The sequence below is a fragment of the Notolepis coatsorum genome (genome assembly GCF_963971535.1).
Source record: "Notolepis coatsorum genome assembly, chromosome: 17".
In the NCBI taxonomy this organism is placed as follows: Eukaryota; Metazoa; Chordata; class Actinopteri; order Aulopiformes; family Paralepididae; genus Notolepis; species Notolepis coatsorum.
This window is the reverse complement of record NC_140181.1, coordinates 101,144,235-101,165,724: the sequence shown is the minus strand read 5'-3', so window position 1 is coordinate 101,165,724 and position 21,490 is coordinate 101,144,235. Positions and strand designations below refer to the sequence as shown.

The 21,490-nt window shown below is 43.2% G+C and overlaps 1 protein-coding gene across 1 annotated transcript in view; it reads left to right on the top strand.

Moving 5' to 3' along the window:
- The window catches only part of LOC311244178 (monocarboxylate transporter 2-like), a gene marked incomplete at its 3' end in the record, with an annotated part of 67,942 nt that extends 63,007 nt beyond the window's left edge, over positions 1-4,935 (top strand). Inside the window, exon 6 of the mRNA XM_084333585.1 lies at positions 4,796-4,935. Coding sequence (XP_084189711.1) covers positions 4,796-4,935 — 140 coding nt within the window. The remainder of the gene's footprint in view (positions 1-4,795) is intronic.
- Positions 4,936-21,490: the final 16,555 nt, after the last annotated feature.

Here is a 21,490-nt window from a genome sequence, read left to right as displayed (position 1 = left end):
TTTCAGGTTTTCTATTAGCCATTTTCCTATTGTGCCTGTGGAGGTGGGGCGGAAAGGGAGAACACTTTCTCTCTGCAGCACTGAAATTAAGTTCACTTGAGCTGTTTTTAGAAAGTTTCCAATCATTATCTTCCAGTTGAACCCGGTGCTGCATTGCACCTGTATAATCCACTGCGGTGTGTCAGAAGTATAACATAAAAAAGATTCTAAACGTAACAAAACATTCTAAATAGACACCAAATCCTGTTGCAGTGTTTGCTAATAGCAATAGCTGGATCCAAGATGTATCCCCTAGCAACGCAGCTGAAACCCTATCTATACCAGATCTATTACCAGAGTTTGGACAGCGATATTTCAAAGACAGTTCTAGAGTGTCAGTGGCTTATGACTCACTGTGATAAGGTATATATCAGAATCAAGTCAAAGTCAAAGTTATGTCTATTGTAATTTTTCCATTGACATGGAAGCACGAGATACAGTACTCTCGGTTATAGCCATTTGATACTCTAGAATAAATACTCAAATAAATACTGATCCTCATGACAGACATACAAACTGATTCAATAAAAATCCAGTAAAAAAGAATCATTCAATAAAAGCAACGAATTGATTCAATAGAAAACGAATCCATTCAATAAAAACCTAGTCTAATTCAGTCAAAACTGATTTAATTCAATAAGACTAATATCATGATTCACTGATTAAAAGAGATAGGTGCCATAAAGTGCTACGGTGCAGTGTGCAGAGGCATGGCAGTGATGAGCAACTGTTCAGTATAGTCTCAGTAGTTATTCCTCTGCTCTAAGACGGTACAAACATACGAGTGAAAATGAGCAACTCTCTCTCAAGTCCCAAAACTAGAGTGCAAGAACTCAAACTTGCGATGGGGAAAGTAGCTACCATCCAACCTGGCCAAATTCTGATAATAAATGGCTCTGGGATTTACATTGCTCCAAAGACACATTGGACAGGGGTGCTTAATAATCATTGTAGTATTCATAGTAATCGATCGCAGACATATTGATTACAACAGGTGATTGTAATCAAATAGCAGGTGATCATCGTTAAATGACAACCTTGGCCAATGGGCAACCATGTCATATTGTATGGCAAAACACATCATGAGAGAATACTATGAATAGCACTGTATTACCTGACAGCTTGAGAGGTATAACTCCACCTTGTTTACATTTAATTAACCTAATTCATAACACTTGCTTTTGCTACACAACTGATGTAACAACCAGCTATGGACAACAGGAATGTCTGGCCACTATGTCTGACTCTTAACCACCAAAACCTGCACGGACTACAACGTATGACGTATACAGTACCTTGTGCATACTGCACACTTTACTCTTTCTCATAGTATATATTCAGATTCACATTCTTTATTGCCTATATTTATTGTAACATATAATATAACCGATAGGGCATACAGACCCTCATCTGCACTTTTGTGCAGTTTATTCTTATATTCAGATCTAATCAGTTTATTTTTATATTCAGATCTAATCTTATTGCCTATAATGTCTTTCTACTATTACCCTGCCCATACCTGTACCTCCCCTCCCCCCTACCCACGCTGCTATGACGCCCAAATTTCCCCCAAGGGGATCAATAAAGGAATATCTTATCTTATCTTATCATGGTTTTGCATGTGTATTTTGATTTATTTGGTCCTGATAGGACAAAATTGGTTCCAAAGACCCCTTGTGATTGGATGAGAGACATTCCATTAGTGCTTCTAGTCACAGTATAGCACTGACAACTGACTACTTGTGTCACACCCTATGCCTGCCTGTCTACTCTCTCTCTATTATCTCTCTAATTACAGACGCGGAGTCAGGTGTGGGGAAGCTCTGGGAGCAGCTGATGGACGTCTGTGTGCTGATTGCTGCACCTACTTCATGCTGCCAGATCGTAGCTTAGTGTAGCAGTCTGGAAAATATGGTATATTATTCAGAACTGCTGACTGTGTTTTATATCCCTCTTGTACACAAAGACATTCTAACTAGTGTCCTTGATATTCACACGAACAATGACACAAGCATCCCAATCCGAAGAGCACTGGAACATGGATTATAAATGACAGTACTGAATCATATTCTACAATGCGTCTCCCCTTGTGACTGGCAGGCGGGACCAGCAGGGGGCAGTAGCAGGCAGAGAGTGGCGGAGAGAGTTGGGAAGTGATATATGGAAGAGACCAGCGGAAGTCGTTCTCTTCGGCAGTGAACTTGACAACGAGTAGTCGCAGCTAACGGGGGCTCTGGATAGCCCTGTTGCTGACGTTATGCCAGAGGGCCCCGTGAGAGGACAACGGGTGATAATGAGTACTGGCTAGTGGACACGATATCCTAGCAGTACCAGCGGTAGTATATGAACAATAAGTGCAGAGCCAGGCACTAGCAATCGAGTTATAGTAGTTACAGTGTGCGGTATAGGTAACGTGCGGTTAAACAATTATCCAAGTCTTTAACTACCGAGTTATAGTAGTTACAGTGTGCGGTATAGAGTGCGCGCACCAGGACGAGCGTGGGCCAACAACCATTCTGCTCCGGCTGACTTCGACCAGACCTGCAACCGGCTGCCTGCATTCAGCCTGCTCCGGAGGACTTCACTCAGACCTGCACCAGGCTGCCTGCGGCCGACGGGAGTTCCGCCCATCCAGCAGGGGTCGTCATCACTCAGTACATGCTCTCAGCCGGCGCTGCCTCTCTGCCTAGCTCCGCTTGCTAACATCCTCGCCGAGAGCGTTCGACGCCATCTTGCCTCCCGGACAACAGTGGAGTGGCGAGGCGGCCATTTCGGATGAGTACAAATGAGCATGGATGCTCCCGATTCCTTATACAATACACAGTGTGGTGCAGCCCGCGGGCGAAAGTAACGTTGCTACTACCAGTTCATAGGGGTACCCCGAACAATATATGCCGGCATTAAGATAGGACTTTACCGGTATTTTGTGGGCTCACTCTTTTATTTCATTCCTTTTCTTTGAGCGTGATAAGGTGTGTATTTCATAATATTTCCCGTTCAGTGAATCCCTTTTATTCTCCTTCCCTATGCTCCCCCTTCCTTCCCCATATTATCAACCGGGAACCGTATGAGTGTAATTCCTTAGAGAAGGTAAATACTGTGTTCCGCCCAGACATGGGCAGCACTTAGTCTGGGTACCTTGAGAGCACTTGGTGCCTGGGTGTAATACTATAATTGATTTATGCCAGTGTAATCATTGTGTGGATACCCATGGTGCAGTAATCACCAGACGTAGCATTGTTGTAACTAGGCTGAGTTACAATAATATCCATCCAGAACGGGAGCACTGTGTGCGTGTCTTTTATTGAACCTAACCCTAATCCTAACCCTTTGATGTGGGTAATATATTTATCATTAACCCCTTCCTATTCTACCTTCCATTTCCACTGTAAGGTTTCTGGTGTTACTGAGGGAGGGTACTGCTTGCGGGGGGAACCAAGTTATTTCTTTACCATCCACTCATTAGGTGTGGGAGGGCTAAGGAGACAATTGTGGAGGGTGAGGGTGTGTTGGGGAGTACTGCTGACTGCCCCAGAGAGAGGGAGGAAGACCAGAGTACCGGACCAGGTTTGTAAATCCTGGGCCTCATACATTCCCACTGCCAGTCTCCAGTTGACGCTCCGGACCCCAAAGACGGAGGTGCAGCTGGCCAGAGTGCTACTGTGTCTCGCTACCTAGTGACCGCGCACCACAGTTCCCACGAAGCAGGGATAATCCACCCTGCTACATTAGTATTACCCAGTCAGTCATAGTTCTTTGCTCATTCTAGTTAGTCGTATATTCCGCGTTCCTTGTCTCGTGTCTTACTCGTGCTGTCTCTACTCCTGGGCCCCCTTGCCTGACCTCTGCCTGCCTGACGATTCTCCTTGCCTACACCCCGGACCATAGGAGGAACTCGCTACCGCGCCTCACCTAAGCCCCGGACCGTGTGAGGAACAGATCCCCCGTATCACCCCCCGCCTGGCTGACTACCCCGCTCCTTGCTCGAACCCCGAACTACTTGAGTATCCGATTCTGTATACAACTTCCCGCTCGTCTGACTACCCTGCTCCTTCTCTTAGCCCCTGGACAGTATGAGTATCCCTGTGGCTTTACCAAACACTGCTTGGACAATTATACAATAAAGTACCCGTCTTTTGGGTTATACCAAGTCCTGTTCTGCTGTCTCTGTGTTTGTACATTGGGTTCACTAGTTCAGTCGTGACAACTTGAGCGGTATCACTCTGCGTTTACATGATTAATTAGCCTAATTCACAATATTTGTGCTCGCTGTAAAGAAACAACCGACACAGCTAGTACCAGCTGTGAATTCTGGTTGATTTGGTCCTGATATGACAACTGAAGAATGGATCAATTGTGAGAAAGGAGGACGAGGCAAAGGGATAGGAAGAGGAGACATGCAGCAGCATCTGCTTTGGAGATGGATCAACTTGAACACAAAGGTAAGATGTTAACTGTTTTTACGTAGCAACTGTCATGCACCTCCAGGCCTCCAGGGTTCCCGTCCACTATAATCCTTGGTTCTCCCACCCAGCTACTCTCCCTCTCTCTAAGTACAGGATGGGGTGCAGGTGTGTGACACCGGAGGAGCAGCTGATTGACATCTACCGGCTGATTACCATTCCTATTTAGACCTGGCTCAGATGTCATGGGGCTGCCATATCGTAGTTCCTATTTAGCAGTCAGTCCATAATACTCTTGCTTAGTCTCATGTCAGTCCGTGTTCTATTGGTGTCTTGTCCTCCTTTGCTCGCAGTTCCTTACCTGGCTTCACACCCTGCTCCCGAGTTCTGGATCCCTGTGTATGACCTCCGCCTGCCTGACCACTCTTCTCCGTGTGAATCCCCTGGACCGCCTAAGAACCCGCTCCCGGCTATGACTCCTCCACTCGTCTGACTACCCTGCAACTCGCCTACTCCCTGGACCGTCAGAGAACCCGCTCCTGGCCACGACCCTCTGACTACCCTGCTACTCGTGTAACGGAGGTCCGTGAGTAATATCCACAGTCACGATGGACTTCAAGTGTTGTGAAGTGACTGTGGCACGTAGCCGTACTGCGAGTTAAACTCACTCCCCCTTAAAAGGCATACAGACACGTTACCAAGAAGTGAATTCCCCTCTTGGTATAGCGGTCTGTGATGTCACCCGTGGTGCGGCCAACCCGGGTTTGAGACTCCCTTGGGGCATTCCAATTCCAACCGGCTACACTCGCTCACTCCCCGGACTGGTTACCATATTCTCCTTTTTCCAGATAAATATACCCGTCATTTGGGTTTTCTCTGATTCCACATCGTCTCTGCCTGTTTGTGTCTGCATCTGGGTTCTGGCTTTAGTTAAACCGTTACAGCAACAAAGGACCAAATACAATGTATCAAAACAAACCCAAAGCTTCTGTCTTTGTTCATGCCAATGCTTTGAATTATAAAAAGGTTATCTTAAAAGCGATAACTTACTTGAGGTCGCTATATTGTGGTTGTAGACCTCTCATGTGTCGTAATTCTTCTGCCCAATTAAGGGAGTGTAGTTCTCTCAGCACAGGAGAATGGATGGGTTATTACACTAGCTTAGTCTGTGGTTCATACACAAGCTCTTTACCGTGAACAAGATCTTCTAATATCTATTTCTCTCTCTGCTTCTATTTCCAGCTTCTATCCCCAACTTCTATCCGCAGGCCACCAGGATGCTCAGTGTGGACTCTATGCAACACTAACCCATCCATTCTACATTCATTGCACACACATCCATGTGCGTGATTAAACAGTTTATTGAAGTTTTTTCGTTGCAATATGAGATGAGCACAAGGTCAAATTGTACACATATATGCCAGACGTATTGCACATATCTACATATAAGTAGTCAAAATATAGGTCTGTTGAATGTAGGCAATATACATATTGCACAAAGCTACTATAGTTAGTCAAAATATAGGTCTGTTGGATAAACAATATACCTATTGCACAAAGCTATGTATAAATAAAAAGAATATAGGTCTGTTGAATGTAAATAATATACATATTGCACATGGCTACGTATAAGTAGTCAAAGTATAGGTCTGTTGAATATATAGACTAAAGAGAATACACCACAAAATAAATATAGATGTTGTTTCGGACATACAGTCAATTAAACAGATATGTACACTCAGGACAAGCACTGTACAGCAGGAATAGAGGAATGGAACACTTTTTTTTTTTTTTTTTTTTGTATAAATAAGAAGGTAGACATCGGTTACATTTGCACATGTAGATAGGTCAATCGACTGGACTGTGCTAGGCTAGGAGTGAGCATTATTTATGGGGGGTCGATTGAACCTTGTTCCCCAACATAGGTAAAGAAACGACCCCATGTTTTATAAAATCTAGCTGTAGAACCCTTTATGACACACCTTATTTTCTCCATCTTAAGGAAGTGCAAAATATCCCTGAGCCACATAGAGTGAGATGGAGGAGTGGGTGACTTCCAATGCAGTAAAATGAGACGTCTAGCCAGGAGAGTAACAAATGCTACCAGGTCAGCTTTATATCGAGTAGTAGGGGAGCTAGAGACACCAAAGCAAGCAGTTATGGCAGTCGGGCTGATTGAGATCTCAATACTATTTGAGATAGTTTCAAATATTTCAGACCAAAAGTTATGCAGGGAAGGGCAGGACCAAAACATGTGACTATGTGTAGCAGGGGCACGGTGGCATCTGTCACAGGTGGGATCAATGTTGCCATAGATCTTGGCTAGCCTGACTTTAGTAAAGTGTGAACGGTGAACAATTTTACATTGGATCAGTCCGTGCCTGGCACAAATTGAAGAGGAGTGGACCCGGTGTAGAATATCCTCCCACTGGTCTTCTGTGATGTCCTCACCCAGGTCCTCCTCCCATCTCCTCCTGATCTTTTCTAATGAGGTAGGACGCAGTGAGGAAATCAAGCCATACAGGACAGATATAATACCCTTTGTGACCAGTGTAGGCTTTAGTAAAGTGTCAATAGGAGTGGTTTCTGGGAGTTTGGGGAACTGTGGGTTGATATTACGTACAAAACTGCAGACTTGCAAGTATCTGAAGGAATGTGACCTCGAAAGAGAAAACTTGTCAGACAGTTGTTCAAATGATGCAAAAATATTTTCTATATATAAATCACTGAACGTTCTAATACCAAGAGGGGACCAGGAGAGAAAAGCTCTATCCATCACAGAGGGGGGGGGGGGGGGGGGAACAGGGTTAGCTGTAATTGGAGCTAGTAAGGAAAAAGATTGTAAACCAAAATGTCGTCTGAACTGATTCCATATCCTGAGTGTTGATTTGACAATGATATTTTTAGAGTAGGGAGAGGTGGGAAAAGGTAGAGGTGCGTGAGCCAGAGCAGCCAGTGAGGCAGGGCTGGAAGAAGAGGATTCCAAAAGCAACCATACAGGGGATGAAGGTGTGTCTTCGAACCTTGCCCAATGTTGTAGTGCTCTAAAGTTGGCTGCCCAATAATAGAATTTAAAATTGGGCAGAGCCATCCCTCCCAGAGGCTTTGGTCTTTGTAGGAGGGCTTTACCGAGCCTAGGGACTCTCCTATTCCAGATGAACTGCGACACCAAACTGTCAATTTTCTGGAAGAATGCTTGTGTGAGAAAGATGGGTAAAGCTTGAAAAAGGTATGAGAATTTTGGCAGGGAGTTCATTTGAACTGAGTTGACTCGTGCCGTTAAGGACAGGGGTAATAGCGACCATCGTTCAAAGTCTTTATGCAGTTTGCTTAATAAAGGGGAGAAGTTAAATTTAAATAAATCCTTAAATTTGTCTGTGAAACGAATGCCAAGATATGTGAAGCCAAGTGGGGACATTTTAAAGGGCAAAGTATGTAAGGGGTAATTTCGACCTTCAGCATTCAGAGGGAATAGCTGATATTTCACCGAATGAACTGAAAACATCAAGGGCAGCTGGAATAGAGACAGAGAGATTCGATACATATAAAAGCAAGTCATCCGCCTAAAGTGAAGTCTTCTGTTCGATGCCAAACCTATGAATACCAGTTATGTTAGGATTTTATCTGAGAGCAATGGCCAATGGTTCTATTGCGATATTAAATAATAAGGGACTCAAATTGCAGCCTTGCCGGGTAGAGCGAAAGAGAGGGAAATATTCAGAATGTGTGTTGTTGGTTCTCTCCATGGTGTAGAATAGGTAGCTCCACTCCACCCGGTCAAAAGCCTTCTCGGCATCTAGTGAGATCACAGCTTCTGATATTGAGGAAGAAGAGGGATTATACATGATATTAAGAAGCCGTCTAGTGTTAAAAGAAGAGTACCGTTTTTTTATGAATCCAGTCTGATCTGGGGAAATAATAGAGGGTAGTACCGATTCTAAACGCATAGATAGTAGTTTGGAAAGAAGCTTTAAATCCACGGATAGCAAACTTATAGGACGGTAGCTCCCACATAGGAGAGGGTCTCTGTTCTTCTTCAAGATTAAGGAGATTGTGGCCTGAGTAAGTGTATGGGGCAATTTAAAACAGCAGAAGGATTCATTGTACATATCAATAAGAAGTGGCGCCAATTTGCCAAAAAACTTCCTATAGAATTCGATTGGGTAACCATCAGGGCCTGGGCATTTACCTGCCTGCATGTTGTGAGCAGCCTCTTCAATCTCCTCTATTGTAATAGGCTCCTCCAGTTTCACCGCTGAGTCGGAGTCAACTTTAGGAATATCAAGAGAGTCAAAAAAGTTGCTAAAGGCAGATGGGTCATTGGGTTGTTCTGCAGCATAGAGAGATGAGTAGAAGTTTTTAAATTGTTCATTAATTTATTTGGGATCTGTAGTTCTGCCTGTTGGAGTTTGGATTTGTGGTATTTGATGCGAAGCTGATGCCTGTCTTAATTGATGAGCTAATCGTTTATTCGCCTTATCTCCGTGTTCATAGTAATTGTATCTGGATTTGAATAGTAATTTTTCGGTATGGGTGGTAGACAGAGTATCGAATTCTGCTTGTAACAATAGGAGTTCCTTATATAAATCAGGTGATGGAGCGATAGAGTAAACGTTGTCAATCTGAGTGATCTGTTTGGTTAAGTTATCTAATTTCTTCCTTCTGGCTCTAGTCTCATAAGAGCAGTAAGAAATAATTTCCCCCCTTAAGTATGCCTTCAGTGTCTCCCATAGTAAGGAAGCTGAGATCCCAGGCGTCTTATTGATATCCATTATTACAAAATGTGCAGTACCTCATTTTAGCATTTTCTTTTGCATTTTGTACTTTAGTTTTGTATATTGTATATTTATTTTTTGTATTTTATTTTTTTATTATATTTTAAACAAACATATAAACAAACATGACAACACACGATAAGATACACAAGCATTAGTTGACAGTGCACATCCAATGAAATCACATTTTAGTTAATTGTCATATATAGGATATACCCTTAATACCTGTTATCTAAAAACCTACACACATATGCTCCAGCTCGTACCCCCCCCTCCCGGACCCCCCATTGGATAATCCATCCATTTCCCCCCGCTCCTAACCAGACATTACCATTATATGCTAGCTTTTATTTTGGAATAGCTGGAATAGAGATAGAGAGATTCGATACATATAAAAGCAAGTCATCCGCCTAAAGTGAAGTCTTCTGTTCGATGCCAAACCTATGAATACCAGTTATGTTAGGATTTTATCTGAGAGCAATGGCCAATGGTTCTATTGCGATATTAAATAATAAGGGACTCAAATTGCAGCCTTGCCGGGTAGAGCGAAAGAGAGGGAAATATTCAGAATGTGTGTTGTTGGTTCTCTCCATGGTGTAGAATAGGTAGCTCCACTCCACCCGGTCAAAAGCCTTCTCGGCATCTAGTGAGATCACAGCTTCTGATATTGAGGAAGAAGAGGGATTATACATGATATTAAGAAGCCGTCTAGTGTTAAAAGAAGAGTACCGTTTTTTATGAATCCAGTCTGATCTGGGGAAATAATAGAGGGTAGTACCGATTCTAAACGCATAGATAGTAGTTTGGAAAGAAGCTTTAAATCCACGGATAGCAAACTTATAGGACGGTAGCTCCCACATAGGAGAGGGTCTCTGTTCTTCTTCAAGATTAAGGAGATTGTGGCCTGAGTAAGTGTATGGGGCAATTTAAAACAGCAGAAGGATTCATTGTACATATCAATAAGAAGTGGCGCCAATTTGCCAAAAAACTTCCTATAGAATTCGATTGGGTAACCATCAGGGCCTGGGCATTTACCTGCCTGCATGTTGTGAGCAGCCTCTTCAATCTCCTCTATTGTAATAGGCTCCTCCAGTTTCACCGCTGAGTCGGAGTCAACTTTAGGAATATCAAGAGAGTCAAAAAAGTTGCTAAAGGCAGATGGGTCATTGGGTTGTTCTGCAGCATAGAGAGATGAGTAGAAGTTTTTAAATTGTTCATTAATTTATTTGGGATCTGTAGTTCTGCCTGTTGGAGTTTGGATTTGTGGTATTTGATGCGAAGCTGATGCCTGTCTTAATTGATGAGCTAATCGTTTATTCGCCTTATCTCCGTGTTCATAGTAATTGTATCTGGATTTGAATAGTAATTTTTCGGTATGGGTGGTAGACAGAGTATCGAATTCTGCTTGTAACAATAGGAGTTCCTTATATAAATCAGGTGATGGAGCGATAGAGTAAACGTTGTCAATCTGAGTGATCTGTTTGGTTAAGTTATCTAATTTCTTCCTTCTGGCTCTAGTCTCATAAGAGCAGTAAGAAATAATTTCCCCCCTTAAGTATGCCTTCAGTGTCTCCCATAGTAAGGAAGCTGAGATCCCAGGCGTCTTATTGATATCCATTATTATAAAATGTGCAGTACCTCATTTTAGCATTTTCTTTTGCATTTTGTACTTTAGTTTTGTATATTGTATATTTTTTTTTTGTATTTTATTTTTTTATTATATTTTAAACAAACATATAAACAAACATGACAACACACGATAAGATACACAAGCATTAGTTGACAGTGCACATCCAATGAAATCACATTTTAGTTAATTGTCATATATAGGATATACCCTTAATACCTGTTATCTAAAAACCTACACACATATGCTCCAGCTCGTACCCCCCCCTCCCGGACCCCCCATTGGATAATCCATCCATTTCCCCCCGCTCCTAACCAGACATTACCATTATATGCTAGCTTTTATTTTCTCCACCACTTCTAACCACAATGTCATTTTGGATTCATTGAGACCCAAAATTCTTGCTGTAGATATTTCTTGATAGATCACATCAAGATATGTAATAATCCAGACCTTTCGGCAATTTTTTTCCGGTTGGAACCATCGTGATGCTATCAGCTTTTTAGCCACTGTGATACCCGATAAAACCAATCTCTTTAGCTGTGGATGTACTGCACACTCAAAAACATCATTCAGCAGTAATACAGAGGGGTGTACAGGTATATTCCAAGTTACGAGATTTGATAATTGCTGGGTCACCTCTTTCCAGAATATCTTAACTGGTGGGCAGTCCCAGTACATGTGCATAAATGTCCCCTCGTCCCCATTTGTACATAGAGAGCATTTGGAGTCTTGTATAAGACCCATTTTTTTCAGTCTTATAGGAGTCAAGTATGTCCTTAGAATATAGTTAAGATTGTTGATGGTCCGGGTTCCTTGATGTGAGTCGAACATTTGGCCAGGCTTCTTGCCAATCAAAATCACTTTCCAGGTCTGGTATATCCCTCCTCCAGACGGAGTCTAGGTGGAGGGTTTCATATGAGGACGTTAGTAATTGATGATAAAAATCTGAAACAAAACCTCTTGATGTCTCTCTTTCATAGAAGAATTTGTGGTATCTGTGGTGTTCAATTGGTTTCGTTAATGGAACACCTTGAGTCTTCAAACATAACAATAACTGTAAGTAAAAAAGATGTGTGGACTTGGTGAGATAAAATTTCTTCTGTATTTCTTCATATCTACAGAAACCCTGTTTGTTAAAAACATCCCCTAATGAGTGTATGCCTTGCTTTTCCCATATAGGGAATCGTATAGGTCGTTTTTCAATCAAGAGTGCATTATTATTGAATAAGGGAGTATGATTGTGCCATTTATGTGGGTTAGGATATTTTTTTTGTGTTTCACGCCATATCCGGATCGCTTGAGTAATTATGGGGCCAAATTTCCGTTCACAATGCTTGATTGGTAGTTTAGTGTATGTATGTCCTTCAGTCTATGTGGGGCTACTATGTTTTCTTCTAATTTTCTCCAGGATACTAATGCTTGGGGATCAAACCATGTTGTCAATGGTCTTAATGTGTATGCCTTAAAATAATGGAAAAAATCTGGAAATGCCATGCCACCGTCTGCTTTATTTCTCTGTGCGGTGGATCTTTTTATACGTGGTGGTTTGTTATTCCAAATAAATTTGTATGTGGAGGAGTGTAATCTTTTCCAGTAACCTTGAATCGCGATAAATCTCCAAAGTTCTCAATCAACTTGAGCAGATGAGGCAGTGTGGTGTTGGGGTTTTGCATGAACAGTATTACGTCGTCCGCATATAAACAAATTTTATGTTGTGTGCCCTTGATTACGATTGGTTGTATGGATTGGGATTGTCTTATATATTGTGCTAAAGGTTCTAATGATAGATCGAATAGTCCGGAACTAAGAGGGCAACCCTGTCTAGCTGAGCGTGATACCGGAAATATTCCGGAGGTGATTATACCTGTAGTAATCATGGCCGATGGGTCTTTGTATACTACTTTAATCATATCAATGAAACCTTTACCTAACCCCATCTTCTCTAATACTGCCCATAGATACGACCATTCCAGCCTGTCAAAAGCTTTCATTGCATCCAGGGACAGCATCGCCTTAGGTATGGTGTCGTCCTTGTCGGCATCTAGTACGTGCAGTATTCGTCTTATGTTATCAGTGATCAGGCGGCCTCTTATGAAGCCAGTTTGGTCCGGATGAACTAAAGACGTCATATGCTTTTGTAATCTGATGGCTAATACCTTAGAGTACAGTTTGATATCGGTTCCGAGGAGGCTTAAGGGTCTGTAACTACCGCACTCGGTGGGGTCTTTGTCTTTTTTGAGAAGGACTGTTATGAGTGCAATATTGTCGTTTTTATGGAAGTTCCCCTCCTTGACTGAGTATAAGATCATATTTAGTAATACGGGTCCAATTATGTCCCAACAAGAAAGGTACATTTCTGGTGGGATACCGTCTCTTCCAGGGGCCTTACCACTTTGCATTTCGGATATGGCCTTCTTGAGTTCCTCTAGTGTGATCGGTGTTTCTAACTGTTTAGCGTCATCCTCTGAAAGTTTAGGGAGAATAATTTGATTAAGATATGTGTCCATTTTGTTTTGATCGAAGGTCGTTTCTGATTTATATAAGTCGGAGTAGAATTCTTTGAATGTATCGTTTATTTTTTCAGGGTCTGTTTCAAGTACTTGTTGTGCTCTAATGGTAGTTATATCTGCAAATTTTGCATTAATTCTTAATCGCATGGCTAATAGGTGACTAGGTTTAGAACCTTGGGAGTACTGCTGTTGTCTTGTGCTACGTATTTGTATTTCCGATTGTTGTCTGTATATGGCATTGATCTCTTTTTTTAGTACCTTAACTTGATTTTCTAGTCGAGTTGTTGTATTTTAAATAATTAAATAACATTGAGTAAAGCGTTTCCAGTTCAGCCAGTTTTGTGCATCGATTCTTGCGCATTTTGGAGGAAAAGCTATCAGTGAAATCCTTGATCATTCCCTTTACCGACATCCATATTATTCTGGGGTCTTGCACCGAGTTTGCATTCTCCCGTAGGAATACTATAAGAGCTTCTTTGAGTTGTGTAATGAATTCCTTGTTATTAAGCAGTGTTACGACCCCTGTGAGTCTAAGGGTAAAGGGCTGTAACATAACAGTTGGTTGACAGAAAAGATGGACCAGGTTTGTAAACAACAATGATATTTATTGAATAGAGGCAAAGGAAGCACATGTAGCTCAGGGGTGAGCCCAGGCCAAAACAACAAACAAACACCACTATACTCCAAATAAACACAATCTAATCTATGGTAAAAGAGATTACATTACCTAAACTACTCTTACCTAACCAAAACAGGAGAAAACAATGTCCAAAGGAAATGGCAGCTCACCCCATCTGTGCTTCCTGAGAAAGAGAGAAAAACACATTAATTATACAGAAACAAAAGCAGAATATATACAAAAACAAACTATAACTAACAATGCTCTCTCTGTGGCCATACACACACAAGGAAATTACTACTAAGCACCAAAGGCCAATAAACGAAATGCAATACTGTCAAAGTTACAGGTTTACCAAAATCACAAGGCCTAGCCTCATGCCAGAGAGAGAGAGAGACTGAAGTGAGAAGCCATGTTTTAACAGGTGTGGGGTGATCCATGATTGGGTGGTGTGGATTGAGTGTTGGAGTCTGGAAAGCCATCCACCAATCACTGCTGTGTTGCAATAATGGAAGGATTGGCCTGGCAGGGACCAATGGGGAAGGGAACAATGGCTGGAGGGAGGAAACAAAATGGAGAACACACACACACATGGAGACACACACTGGGGAATATATACATTGGGATGTAACACCCCCATACATAAGACAAAAACATGTTTGACACTTAACACCAACTAAACATGTTTTTCAACATCTCCGAGTTAACATGCACTCCAAAACAAAGAGCTATAAAAAAAACTAGCAGTTGGTACAACAACACGGGTCAACAATGACAGCAAGAGAGACTGAGTCGACAGCAACATAAAACGAGTCCACAGCAACATAGACCGAGTCGACAGCAAAATAGAACAAGTCGACAGCACGAGAGATTTAACTCCGAGATAGAGCATCCGCCAACACATTCTCAGACCCCTTCTTATGCTTTATGCTGAGGTTATAATTTTGCACTATGAGTGCCCAACGCATGAATGAATGAATGAATGAAAACTTTATTTAACAGATTGCAGAATGGGTACAATACAGTACGGCTCAATACATACAATTGTTAAGGGGATGCAGACCTGAGAAAGACGTTTGTCTTGTTTCCATCAGGGTCCCCCATTTTCAATTCATATAGACATATATGACATACATGACATACAGATAGTCAGTACTGCTACATCTATACATTTATGACATACCAGATTTGCAAATACAGTACTGTTTGTGATACAGAAGGAGTCAAGAAAAGGGAGTATATACATTTGACGTAGAAACTGTACATTGGAGGAGGTTGGGTGGGGGGGGGTTGGGTACATTGGGATATTGACAACCATACTGGGTAATTTACATTGGAGGTGGTTGGGGGGGGGGGGGCCGGGGGGCACACTGTATAAACAAGTAACACTGTACATTGAGGGGGGGGGGGGAGGAGACACTGTACAAACAAACACAATTGTACATTGAACTATTGACAAAACCATACTAGGTAAATGACTGTACATTGGAGGGGGTTGGGTTAGGATATTTACAGGGGCCAGTGTTGAATTGCAGTCTCCCGTAGGTGTCCCTTGAGAGAGGTTTTGAAAGTGGGTAGTGATCCACATTCCTTTACAGCTTTGGGTAGGGCGTTCCACATTGATGTGGCATAATTGCGAAACGTGTTTAGTCCCTTATTTGAGCCGAATCTGGGTTTAACATGATTTGTGGAGCTCCCTCTGGTGTTGTGATCGTGGTATTCACTGACCTTTGGGAAGTATTTTGACATGTACATGGGTACCTTGGTCGTGTAGTGTATCTTGTAGACCAGGCCCATTGCAAGTTGTTGTACTCTGTCGTCTACTCTAAGCCATCCTAGGTTGTCAAAGTGGGCAGGGGTGAGGTGGGTTCTAGGAGTAAGGTCAAGCAGTAGTCTGACCAGTTTGTTTTGAGATGTTTGTAATTTTGTTTTTAGCGCCTTTGAGGTGCTTTGGTACCATGAGGTGCAAGCATAGTCGTAGTACCCCTGAATGAGTGCTCCTGCCAGAGTCTTCAGGGTGTTCTTGTTTACCAGAGAGGAGATCCGGTACAAGAATCGAGTTCGTTGGTTGACTTTTTTTATTACATTGGATGCCATTTTGTCACAGGAGAGATTAGCCTCTAGGATGGAACCCAGGTAGGTAATTTCATCTTTCCTTGTGACAATATTGTCACCCACTGTAACTGAGAAGCCGTCGGTCTTGCTGAGTTTGTTATTTGAACCGAAGAGAATGGACTCTGTTTTGCCCATGCATGAGGCGCTGATTGTGGTTGTACATCCGCGACAGAAAAACCAATGGGTTGTGGTCGGTGTATACTACCACTGGTAATACGCTCGAACCGACATACACCTCAAAATGTTGCAACGCATACAACATAGCCAAAGTCTCCTTTTCAATAGTGGAATAGTTTAGTTGATGTCTGTTAAATTTCCGGGAGAAATAACAAACCGGGTGACTGACACCATCGTGATCTTCCTGTAATAACACCCCTCCAGCTCCCACCCCGCTGGCATCCACCTCCAGCTGGAACGGCAGGGAGAAATCTGGAGCAGAGAGAACAGGGGAACTGCATAAGAGAGCTTTAACACTATCAAATGCATTTTGGCAATCAGCTGTCCAAATGAATGGTTTGGACGGGCTACACAGGCTAGTGAGAGAAGTGACGACAGAAGAAAAGTTTCGGCAAAAACCACGGTAATACCCAGCCATCCCAAGGAATCTACGCAATTCCCGCCTAGTAGTAGGCACTGGAAAAGTTGTGATTGCAGATATTTTTGCATCCACCGGACGCACTTGGCCTTGTCCTACCTGCTTACCAAGATAGGTAACCGTAGCCTTGCCGAACTCACACTTGGCAAGGTTAAGGGTCAGGGAGGCTCCAGCTAAGCGGTCAAAGACAGTTTGCAAGGTTGTCATGTGGTCACGCCAGTTGGTCGAATAGACAACCAGGTCATCGAGATAGGCATTACAATTTGGAACACCAGCCAGGACTAGGGTCACCAGTCGCTGGAAAGTGGCCGGGGCATTACGCATTCCAAAAGGCATTACAGTATATTGCAAAAAATTGTCAGGAGTAACAAACGCAGAGATTTCCGAGGCACGGGGGGTCAAAGGGACCTGCCAGTAACCCTTTAACAAATCTAGTTTACTAACATAGGTGGCAGATCCAAGGTTGTCAATACAATCTTCCATGCGGGGAAGTGGGAAGGAATCAGGCACGGTGACAGCATTTACCTTTCGGAAATCAGTACAAAATCTAGGAGTTCCATCCGATTTGGGAGCTAACAAGCAAGGTGAACTCCAGGGACTGCAACTTGGCTTGGCTAAACCATGTTTTAACAAATAGTCAACCTCCTGTTGCATCATGGCCCTCTTGGTGATGTTAACACGGTATGCATGTTGCTTGATAGGCACAGCATTGTTAACTTTAATATCATGGGCCAATACAGAAGTACAGGAGGGAACATCACCAAACAGAGCCATGTAGGCCTGAATCAAATTTGTGATGTCCTCTCGCTGCTCCTCAGGTAAGTGTGCTAAGTGAGTGGGCAGGTTCAATAACATCTCAGTGTTGGACAATCTAGCACCCTGATGGGCTGCATTGCGCAACTCCAAGCCATCTACATCCTCATCACTAACGTCAGGAGAGTCCGGAACTATTGGAGTTGAGGCAACAGCAGAGATGGCCAGTCCGGCTGTCTGGTCTGAGGTCTTCACCTGCACACTATCTCTGGAAAAATATGGTTTAAGCATATTGATGTGGCAAACACGAGAGTGACGTTTACGATCAGGGGTGCGAACTACATAGTCTGTATCACTTATTTTCTTGTCTATTGCATATGGTCCGGAAAAACGAGCGGAAAGAGCAGAACCAAGGATAGGTAACAGGACTAGAACCTTATCACCTGGCTGGAAAGATCGAGAAACAGCTTTCTCGTCATAGTGCCGTTTCATAGTTCTCTGGGAAGAAGAGAGCGCTTCTTTTGCGAGAGAGCACGCCTGATGCAGTCGCTCTCGAAACTGGCTAACAAAATCTAGAACATTAGTGGGTGTGCTGGCACCCTTTGACATGAACCGTTCTTTAAGAACTTTCAGAGGCCCTCTAACAGTGTGCCCGAAAACGAGCTCAGCAGGACTGAAACCAAGAGACTCCTGTATGGTCTCTCGCGCAGCAAATAGAACAAGGGGGACACCCTCATCCCAATCTTTCTCTGTGTCTAAGCAATATTTACGCAGCATGGACTTTAAGGTCTGATGCCAACGTTCTAGAGCCCCCTGAGTTTCAGGGTGGTAGGCACTGGACACTATATGTCGGATACCCAGGGACTGTAACACTTGCTCAAATAACCTAGACAGGAAGTTGGTGCCTTGGTCCGTTTGTACTACCTTAGGCAGTCCAAACGTGGAGAAGAACTTCGTCAAAGCCTTAATTATTACAGGCGCTGTAATTCTGCGAAGAGGGATAGCCTCAGGGAAACGGGTGGCGGTACACATTATTGTCAACAAAAACTGATTGCCGGCTTTGGTCCTTGGCAACGGACCAACACAGTCAACTATGACATGTTCAAATGGTTCACCGACCGCTGGTATAGGACAGAGGGGAGCAGGTGGAATTACCTGGTTTGGCTTTCCGGTGATCTGACAAGTACTACAGGTACGACAGTACTGTGCTACATCGGACTTCAAACCGGGCCAAAAGAAATGTTGAAGTATTCTGTTGTATGTTTTAGTGACTCCCAAGTGTCCAGACCAAGGGTGGTCATGGGCCAAGAACAGTACATGCTGACGATAAACTGCAGGGACAACAATCTGATAAACAGTGCTCCAGTCTGGTACCTGATCTGGTAGCCCTATCTCCGATTGTGCATGCTCTGCCAGTCTAGTACCATGGGACCTCCATGTACGCATCAAAACTCCTTCATCCACAAAATAAGAATGCAACTCTCTCCTCTGTTCTGTTTCAAGAGAAGAGAAACATTTTGCAAGAGAAGGGTCAGCCTTCTGGGCAGTAATTAGCATTTCACGAGTAACGGGTAACTTCAATGCGTCGGAACTAGTTACAGTTGTCTGTGGGGGTACCTTACTATGAGTCGGTGGTTTGTCAGCGGTATCAGAAGTTGGAGCCAGCAACTCCTCCCTGACAAAGGCCGAAGCAAAAACAGAGTCAGACAAATTAATTTCATCACCTCTCTTTTTCAATTGAGCCCGAGTGACAACACTTGCAGAAAAAACTTCAGGGAAGTTCTGTGACAAGTCATCAGGCAGAGAATCTGTGTCTGGGTGATCCAACACTTCCAGCACAGCGTTCACCTGTCCTCCAGCTAAATCATTTCCCATGATAAAGGAAATGCCTTTAACTGGCAAGGAAGGTCTCACCCCTATTTTAAAGAAACCAGTGACCAAATCAGATTGTACATGAATACAGTGTAACGGGGCTGGCACGAAACCCATCTCAATACCTTGAACCAGGACACTAGAACCACAGGAAGATTTCTCAGACAGAGGTAGTACATCAGAGAGGATAAAGGATTGTGAGGCTCCAGTATCTCGTAAGATCTGAACTGTACACTGATCTTTTGGATCCCCTGTCAAGGAAACTAAACCCTTGGGAGTAAATGGCCTGAAACAAGGATCGAGAACATCCTGATCATTGTGCATCTGTTGATCGGAATCAGGTGCCATTTTAATCAGACCAACCCCTTTGGGTTGTCTAAAGTTCTGAGAGGACGGTTGCTGCTTACGTTTCAATGTTAAACAGTCAGAAATAACATGACCAGATTTATGACAGTAGTAACATGTCCGCTCATCTTTTGAGCGTGGAGGTGACATTTTTGGTCGGGGGTGTGTGAATTCTGAATGGTTGGGGACAAGGTCTCTGAGAGAAATCATGGGGGGGAAACGAGTCACGCCTATCTACAAACACAGTTTTATGGGTTAGCGCAAACTCATCAGCTAATACAGCAGCTTGCTGCAGAGTGGACACTTTCTGCTCACTCAGGTAAATTACAATACGCTCTGGCAAACGATTCTTAAACTCTTCTAATAGAATGAGTTCTCTGAGAGAGTTAAGATCTGAGGCCTTGCTTGCTGCACACCATTTATCAAAGAGAGTTCCCTTCTCTCTAGCAAACTCTACAAATGTCTGGTTGACAGCTCTCTTGTGACTGCGAAACCTCTGCCTATAAGCTTCGGGCACAAGCTCATATGCACGAAGGATGGCAGCCTTCACAGTATCATACAATAGACTATCTTCTAGGGAAAGTGTTGAACAAACCTCTTGGGCTTTACCAGTCAATTTGCATTGAAGCAACAAAGGCCAGACCTCTCTTGGCCAGCGCAATGAAGCAGCAATACGCTCAAACACATTAAAATAAGTATCAACTTCTGTCTCTCGGAACGGAGGCACCAAAGCAATGTGTTTACTTATATCAAAAGTGTGTGATGAATAAGCTGTGGAGGAGGACATACCCGGGCCTTGTGGAGGAGTCGGTGTAGCAGAGTTGGATCCACTCCTTTGGTCTCCCAGCTCCAACTCCCGCAGTCTGAGCTCTTTTTCCACCTCAAGCTCCAACCTACGGATGTTAATAGCCCTTTCATTTTCCGCCTCAAGCTCCATTTTACGAAGCCGATACTCCGCCTCACGTGCTTGTGCCTTCTCCTGAGCCTCCATCTGGAGACGGGCTATTCTAACCTTGACCTGGGCCCCTTCTCGAGACCCAGTTGACACAGGAGAGGTCAAGTGAAAATGTGGCAATGTGACGTTCACACCTGCCTTTTCAGCACCATGGGCTTGCTCCTCAGAAGGCGGTGCTTCTGTAGGTTCACCAGGAGGACTTGCATGTTCATCAGAGACCGCAGGTAAAACAAGCGTCCCCTGCTCCAACAGCTTATCTACCACAAGACACCTGATATCCTGCTTAAGATGCTTTTGTTGAACAGAGAGTTGAAAATGTGTGGCAATCTCCACTAAGTCTGCCTTGCGGCAGCTATCTAGCGCTTCCCAAGTAGGATTGCTCAAGAATTTCCCCAGATCAAAAGTACTAACTGCCATTATTTTTTCTTACACAAATGCCATTTTTACACAAAGTAATTAATAACTATACAAGTGTAAACAAACACAGCTCACCAAATCCATCAACCAACAATTGAACACGGGTTACAAAATCCAGGCAGAGCCCCCATTTATGTTACGACCCCTGTGAGTCTAAGGGTAAAGGGCTGTAACATAACAGTTGGTTGACAGAAAAGATGGACCAGGTTTGTAAACAACAATGATATTTATTGAATAGAGGCAAAGGAAGCACATGTAGCTCAGGGGTGAGCCCAGGCCAAAACAACAAACAAACACCACTATACTCCAAATAAACACAATCTAATCTATGGTAAAAGAGATTACATTACCTAAACTACTCTTACCTAACCAAAACAGGAGAAAACAATGTCCAAAGGAAATGGCAGCTCACCCCATCTGTGCTTCCTGAGAAAGAGAGAAAAACACATTAATTATACAGAA